This window comes from Gadus morhua, chromosome 1 (assembly GCF_902167405.1).
Source record: "Gadus morhua chromosome 1, gadMor3.0, whole genome shotgun sequence".
NCBI lineage: Eukaryota > Metazoa > Chordata > Actinopteri > Gadiformes > Gadidae > Gadus > Gadus morhua.
The window spans coordinates 23,669,202-23,677,337 of record NC_044048.1 but is presented as its reverse complement, the minus strand read 5'-3'; the positions used below and the strand labels follow the sequence as shown (position 1 = coordinate 23,677,337).

General features: G+C 45.9%; 1 protein-coding gene across 1 annotated transcript; it reads right to left on the bottom strand.

Moving 5' to 3' along the window:
* Nucleotides 1–1,204: 1,204 nt before the first annotated feature.
* slc66a1 (solute carrier family 66 member 1) lies at nt 1,205–8,022 on the bottom strand. Its single transcript, XM_030351092.1, has 8 exons — nt 7,827–8,022; nt 6,936–7,135; nt 6,688–6,817; nt 6,460–6,547; nt 4,907–5,079; nt 3,966–4,058; nt 3,326–3,511; nt 1,205–2,084 (listed from the first exon to the last, which is right to left on the bottom strand). Exons 1-8 carry the CDS (start codon nt 7,830–7,832, stop codon nt 1,995–1,997), a joined length of 966 nt encoding a protein of 321 aa, XP_030206952.1. The 5' UTR covers nt 7,833–8,022; the 3' UTR covers nt 1,205–1,994.
* Between the last annotated feature and the right edge of the window lie 114 nt (nt 8,023–8,136).

Below are 8,136 nucleotides of genomic sequence, written 5' to 3'. Positions count from 1 at the left end.
ACACACAAACAGACACACACACACACACAAAGTAAATAGTTGAAAGTGGGCTGTCTTATTAAATTGATCAATCATGGACATTCTGAACCACTTTCATCATTATTACCATCATTTCTTTGCATTCAATTTATTATTTTTATTTATTATGTTGTATTTTATTATACATTGTTTTTTTTCTGTGTCTTCAAATAAAAATGTCCATTTTGTTTCAAATTAAGTCCATCCGTTTATTTTATGCAGAAATAAAACACAAATACCTAATTTTGTTCATACCTAGAACCAAGGTTCCAGGCCCCAGAGAGCGAGATATCTTTTAACACTTAATACTATACAGGTCGTGTCATGGGAACAAGACCACACACCGGCATACATAAAAACTAAATTCTTCTAAAAATACTTCATGCCGCCGGTGCTTTTGAGCCAAGCCCTAGACCCCCCCCCACCCCGCTTAATCTCCATCGGTTGATAAGGGGGTGTTAGCATCCTACGCTAGCTTCAGTGAGAGACAGCCCTATCGGCCCCCCTCACCTCGTTAGGAAATTCTCAGCACTGTTTGTTTATAAACAGCCTCTTCTTCTTCTTCATTCCCTTGGTGACGGATGGCCGTCGTTAGCATGGGGTCGCTAGCTATCGCTGGGCTACCCCCCCCCCCCTGGCTAATGTCTTTGCCACTGTTTCACAACCCAGAAGGATTATCCTAAACGCGACTCGTCTGTTTATGTGTACAGATATGGGGTTTAAGTGTGTGTGTGCATGTGTGTGTGTCCCAAAAGGGAGGTAGGGAGGACCAGGGGTCAGGTCAACCCAATGTCGGTTTTTGACTAATGAAGAAGAACAACATGGCCGCCACAGCAGCCTTCCAGGAAGCGGTGGCGGCGGTGGGGGAGGGGCTAACACGCGACTCCTGGGGGGGGGGGGGGGGGGGGGGGGGGGGAGGGGTTCAAGTGACAGGTCAGCGAGAGAGGGTGGGTCAGCGGGAGGGAGTCAAGACCAGGAATAGACCTTGGCCCCTTTGCTGATAGGGCAAATTATTTTGGCACGGCCATTGTCGGCTCTTGGATAAAAAAAAAAGACAGAATTTGCAACACCACTGAATGAGGCCGAGTCTTGGGTTCAACGTCAGCGTTTCCACACCATGACTCGTCGGTTTAGGTTCTACCCCGTGATAAACCCACAGGGACAGAGCGAAACAATCTGGATGATGGTTGGTTTTACGCATGTTGATTTTAATGTTTTGCCGCAATAAAACTGACCACCTCAACGTGTTTTACAAGGTGTGCAGAACAAGTCACATTCTTAGATGATTTAACCCACCAACTGTGAGGGGAAAAAGGTAAACGGAATAAAACAAAGTGCGTCGTGAAAAAAAAGAATGCGTGCCATTATTTGAGTGCGTAATACAAACACTAAATATGCACACGAGTAAAAACATTGCAACTATACAGTTGGATCAGATATTTTTTGAACAAAACAAAATGCACATCATGTTAAAAAAAAAGAAGACATTTTTTTATATATATACCTTCTTTTCTCATTTCTAGTCAAGCTATAAACAAAAAAAAAGTACCAAGTTTTGGTTTGGCTGGTTTCACAGGTAGCGATTAAAACATTTCTGCAATACTTGGACACAAGATTTAAAACAGTATTTTTTTTCTACAGTAAAATCAAAATAAAAAAAGATCACCTCACTCTCGCGGAGAAGGAGAGAGAGTTAAAAACAGACAAACGGTCACTGCGTGAGGACTTGCTCGCAACTCTTAGGCTTTGGTCATCTCTTTAAAACAAGAAAATGAGGCGCGATCGGCAGTGACACACAGTTCAGCCTCCCTCCCATCCCAGGGGCGGAGTTCAGATTGTTGAGGTAAAAACAACACTGGTTTAAAAAACAAAAAAAACGATCCTGGATAAAAATTGCACAGACAGGCCGTTGATGGACCTGTGACGCTATCCGGCTGAGGTGATGTGTTGGACCAGTCCCCGGTCCCAGTCTGGGCCTACTTCCCACCGGAGCCCAGTAGGGGACTGATTTCGTCATCGTGGACAGATGGGTGCTTGGGCCGGTAGATTATAAACTGTAACGTGATCTGGACAAATGGGGTCAAGGATGTTTGGCGACCTGATTGGATGTAAAACTACAACGGTGGCCGTTCCCTGGATGTTTCTCACACGGGTTAGAAGCGCGTTCGGTTTGACTACGGAGGGAGAGAATCAGAATGACGACAATCGCACACCAAACAATGACTGACCCGTGTTAAAAGACTAACCCCTGTTATTTGACTGACCCATGGTGTATGACTGACCCGTGTTATATGACTGACCCGTGTTATATGACTGACCCGTGTTATATGACTGACCCGTGTTATATGACTGACCCGTGGTATATGACTGACCCATGTTGTATGACTGACCCGTGTTGTATGACTGACCCGTGTTATATGACTGACCCGTGTTATATGACTGACCCATATGAGGCCGCATTGCCTGTGGACATGAGGGTTAGGGTTAGGAACACAGGGGGACTCAAGGGCCCCTGTTCACTAGTTGATCCAATAGAAAACGGCGCTATCCAACCCCGTGACTTCAGATACAGCCCACTAAGAGGCCGGTAGGGGTGAGGGCCTCTTAACCAAGGATGAGACTGTGGGCATTGGGGATCCGAACGAGAACCCTGCTAGTAACTACACCGATCAGAGAGCTTCATATTTAAACAGGAGCTAGGAGGCTGCACATGGTATACTTTAACTGGTGAAAATGAATACATGTTCTATCCGACAAGACGGAAGATGGAAGGAAAGATTTGCCATGGTGATGCTTAGAGCGCTACAATCTCCCTGCAATCCCTCCAATAGATACCCCGAGATCTGTTCTTGTAGCTTAGCTTGCGTGACCTCTGACTTAGCCACCGACCCGTTAGCCAATAGCTTTGGATTCCACACAGGCTTGAGGTGCGTCTTGTAGGTTAGCTGGGGCATATCTCTGACATGCTAGCCATCAGAATGCTAACTGTGCAAATTCATAACATGCCGCTCCCATCGTTCTGAGAAAGAGATCTGAGAAGGAGCTTGTATCGAGAGCGACATAAAGGGAATTCAGAACCACGTAACTAAGCATCAGGTAGAGGTTTGAACCCATAACCTCCAGGCTCAAACACCAGCAGCCACGGGAATACTATCCTGCCCCCCCAAATATTAATGTTCACATCCACAGTAACCCCAACACCACTTAAACCGGTGTGTTCTATAATAATAACCCCCATTCCCCAGGGTCCAGTATTAAAAACTACAATAACCACAACCATCCACCAGCCAGGAGAGTTAAAGGATACAGCGAGGTCGAGGGCCAGGGTTCCCAGGCTGCCGATGAGCCAGGGTAGGTGGTGTATGACGTAGCTGCCCTCGCCCTGCCCGCGGTCCGGGTTCTTCAGGAGCACGCTCAGACCGTACATGGTGTTGCCCAGGATGACCAGCGCGAACAGGTAGTACGACACGCCCTCCGTCGACTTCCGCGTGTACTGCGAGGGGTCGGACGAGACGACAGGCGTGAGGGTCTGCACTATGTCACTTTTTGAACTGAGAGTTCAAAAAGTGACATTATTGTCAATTCCGTAATATGTGCAAGACCAATAGAGGAATCGAAACTACGTTAGTCTCTGACACATGGGGCAATTAGTACGAAAGGATAAAATAAGGTACAGTAATATTTACAATAAATAAAATACTTTTCTGATCTCGCTCGCACGCATTGGATCGAAAAACTGCTAAATAACTAAACGTATAACTGGGCTTTTTTTTGTCAGTTCTTGATCTCGACAAGTAGACATAACAACTAGTACACGATAATAAATGTAGAGTTTAACCTTGCTTCACAATAAAAAAAAATGCCCATTTATGGGCATCATTGTAAACTGTGTTTAGGGTTAGAGCTAAGGGAGAGATCTCTTCTGGGGGTGTATGTGCTGGACTTACGTTGGTGTACATCTGGGGCAGTCTGGAGCAGAGGTAGAGCAGGGAGGAGATGGATCCGATGGAGAAGCCGATGATCTCCTTGGTGGTGAAGGCCTTTAACCAGAGTGACAGTGGAGAGTTACAATCCTCCACAGGCAGCACAGAGGGTATTTTGTGTGGCCCATGCCATACGAAACTATAAAACGGCTTCAAGGGTACCATAATGTTTGGCTATATTCTAAAAGAAGAGATTACTGCTGAGAGTATATGAGCGAGGCGAGGATTGACAACAGAGGTCATGGGTTCGGGGATCGGGAACTGTACCAATGGAACTATCCCAAATTTTTAACAGGGAAGCAGACCGCTATTTCACAACCTCCAAATTAAGCAGCAGTATAAAATATTAGAAAATAGCCTTGTATGAATACCATGCCTGGGATTTTGTAATTTGAAGTGCAATTGTCTGAGGGCACAATGGCCACATGCCACTGCAGCATGGAAGTCTTCAAATACCTTCCAATGACACTGAGTCCACGGAAAAGTGTCTGCACTATCTTGTTTTGTCATAAACATGCTTCCCTTAATAGTAAAACAAAATTGGGTCTCTAGAAGAAAGTAACCTGAAGAATGACATTGTGGTCAGCTATGATTGTTGGCCCTTTTCCACAACAGGGACATTTGGCCAAAAAGGATTTTGTTTCGATACAGTATGATGCGGGAAGGGAAGTGTACTGAACTAATATGTAATGCATTCTTCTAGAGAACAGTGCGTTTTCTTTGCATTACGTCTCACAGAAGGGGAGCCTGTGGGTGTTTGTGTTATCATGCCAACATTGCAAACCACGAAATTGACAGAATCCGACAACCGTGTATGGATTTACGGAGCAAAACAAAAACAAGAACCGTGTTGACTATCGATACAGACTATTGATCCCTGCATTGATCCCAGCATGATGTCTCACCCGAATGCCTGGAGCGCTTGGGTCAGCCGTCCACAACAAGGCGCGACCTTTGAACCCGTCTGCCAGGGTCTCCTGATGCAGCGCCGGGCTTGCCAGGGGTCCCAGGTGACCGAGCAGACCCAGGACACAGGCCACGCCCACCACGTTCAGAACCCTCCTAGCAGGGGAGCCGCCTGGAAACAAACAAATCAACATCACTTCACCACCGAAGACTAAATGTACACTGACCCGTTCAACGTGTTTTACAAGGTGTGGAGAACAAGTCATATTCTGAGATGAATTATCCCAGCGACTGTGAGGGGAAAAAGGTAAACGGAATGAAACTTAAAGTGCCCCGTGAACAAAAAGAAAAGTGCGTACCATTATTTGAGTGCGTGATACAAAGACTAAATACGCACACAAGAAAAAATACTTTCCAACGGTACAGTTAGATCTGATTTTTTTTTTTTTAGATCTGATCTGATTTTCTCATTTCCAAAAAATGGCATCATTATAAGAAAACAACACAAGCATAGAAAATGTACTGTCTTTTCCCATTTCAAAATGCACAAGCGGACCCGACCTGGGCAGGGTGGTGGCTAGGGTATTCCACTCCCAGCCCAAAGGTTCCGGGTTCGATCCTGAATGTCAGACAGCCTAGGGCGTATTGAATCCTTATGCAAGATGCCTAACCCAGTGGGGATAAGCGACTAAATTACTGAATCGTAAACCTCAAGCGTGAGAGACGCTATTGTCGCAGCAATCTGCCGAGTTGTAAATTTTTTCTACAGTCTATTGCTCTCATCTGCCAGTGGTGATGACGGTTGGAACTCTCTTTCGCTGACTCTTGACGTTTTGATTCTAGGCCACAAATGTCTAGTCAGACTACCGTAGCAAAGGTCATGAGGAGGATGTGAAACAGTGGATTTAAGGTAGGGTAAGGGGAAAAAGCATGTCAGACCCCTCCGACAGGATGTACCTGGGCTCAACTGAATCTACTCACAAACATCTCTATCAGGTCACCAGAGTACAGCCAAGAGACTGTAGAAAAACATCGGCACTGCTTCCATGAACCCCGTTTGTCAGGTGGCCACATTTGTGAGTCTTCCTTTTCTACGAACACTAATATGTGAAGGAACCTGCTCATGGAGATTATATACAAGGTTATGTTTGAGAAGAGTTTGTTTTGTAGACTATATCTGTAGCAGCAGCAGCAGCAGCAACCCTCCAATGTGTGTCTCCTCTTCGCCAGGGTTAGGCTGAGCCGTTAGCATAATGCCAATAAAACCTCTACACATCCTCAGTGTTTAAACCATCAAAAGGTTTGTCAAGATGAAATAATGATTCTTTCCAGTCGTACAACTTTCCAATTTCAATAACCTTTTGAGAAGAATGGAGAACTCTTCTGTGTGTTCGACGGACAAAACAGACTTTCTGCTGACGGGGCGGATATTGCCGACAGAACACTGATCAATTCATGATGTGATCAATGTCATACCACTTGTTATTCCCACCATACTGCTCTCGGTTTACCCGCTCCTCTGAACGGAAAACCGAAAGAGACAGATCCTTACCCTGACGCCTGCGGTTCTGGCTCCTGTAGTAGACATACAGCCCGATGATCATCAGGTCCGCCAGAACGTAATAGATGGCCGTGTAGGTCTACACAAAGAGGGCAAAACAAGACCTCCTTGAACCGACGCTCCACAACATGCAAACCGAAAACAGGAATCAAATGAACGACTACGTTTTCAAACCGTTGGCAGGTCGATCGTCTATGCATAGACAATCACCGCACCCACCTGTAGGGGCAGCTGGTCGGCGAGGAACGAGCCCACCAGGTTACAGACGTCTCCGCCCAACCACAGCAGCAGGAACCAGATTGAGAGCGCCTGGTCCATGTTCCCAGTCTTACAAGAGCTGTAGTACTGGCTGTGGTCGGAGACACAAGCACCCGGCAAATAAACCCCTCGAACTCGTACGTCGAGGTTAGAAACCATGGTTATCGAGAGGTTAGTATAAGACCACGGAGTGCAGTATAAACACTTACGGCATGGAAGAGCCCATGAAGCAGACGATGGAGATGAGACCCAGGAACACACTGGCCATGTCCCTGGAGTCCTGTGCACATTCCTTAAGTCCTTCCCATACCCATTCGGAGCCGTTGGGACAAATCGTAGAGAAGTTGCCGCCGTCGTCTATGGCCCAGCCGAACGACCCTCGGGCAAGGACTTCAGCACCCTGCATGTTCTGATGAGAGAGAGAGAGCCGCATGACGTCCCGATGTACATCACATTTTAACAGCTGTCTACGTGTTGACAAATGGAGGGTCAAATCGCGAGTCTGATAGGAACACGATGATATAGAAAGAAAGGAACATTAACAGACCCTCCAGGAAACAGCCAAGAGGAGCTAGATTCATTGTAAACGAGCTCAAGGGTTAGTAAACAAGATCGAGCGTTAGTAAACAAGATCGAGCGTTGGAATCTGAGATCAAGATTAGTATACGACGTATACAAATACGTTACACTTGATCTCGTATACTAATAAAGAGTTATTCAGTGAGAGCATAGGCTAGTTAATGAGATCAGGAGTTAGTATATATACAGGTTTGGTAAGCGAGATCAAGGGTTAGTAAACGAGATCAAGGGTTAGTTAACGAGATCAAGAGTTAGATCAACAGAGAAAAACACTGTTCTAGACGGCCAACAAACGAATGATTAAGTCTAGAAAGACGTCAATAGGAAATCGTAAGACAATGGTGTGTGTAATAGGGTTAAATCCCTTTCACTGTCAACAAAACATTGGACACAAGGAAAACAAGAGTGAGCCCGCTGGCTAGTCAACAACGCGTCTGGTTCGGGCTCCGACGGGGTTAGCTCAATATCGACATAATAAACACACATCACAAGGACTAAAACAGGGCAAAAACGTTACAAACCGTCATCGCTGCTGTGCAGTTGGCGTTGTTGCAAGCCTTTCGAGGGCGAAACCTTCTCCTTCTGTCCGAGCTGAGGACGCTACAGCGAAGGCGCCTGTAAACAATTGTGTTCTAGAGGGCTGATTGGTCGTTGAGCTGTGACGTCACTGAAATGGGGGCGGGGCTAAGGCTTACGACCTGCTGGCCAAGGATGCACAACGTGACAGAACTCAACGATCAGATCTACTTAAAGCCCATTAATCACGTTAATGTATCTATTTATCTACGACTATTAACCAACACAACCACTAACGCCCATTAATCACGTTAA

What these genes read in the sequence shown, in the direction of transcription:
- slc66a1 (XM_030351092.1), bottom strand. An exon ending in TTCATGGGCTCTTCCATGCC is followed by an intron (nt 6,818 to 6,935) that starts GTAAGTGTTTAT and finishes CTCCGACCACAG; the next exon opens with CCAGTACTACAGCTCTTGTA. An exon ending in CCCTGGCCCTCGACCTCGCT is followed by an intron (nt 2,085 to 3,325) that starts GTATCCTTTAAC and finishes CCATTTGTCCAG; the next exon opens with ATCACGTTACAGTTTATAAT.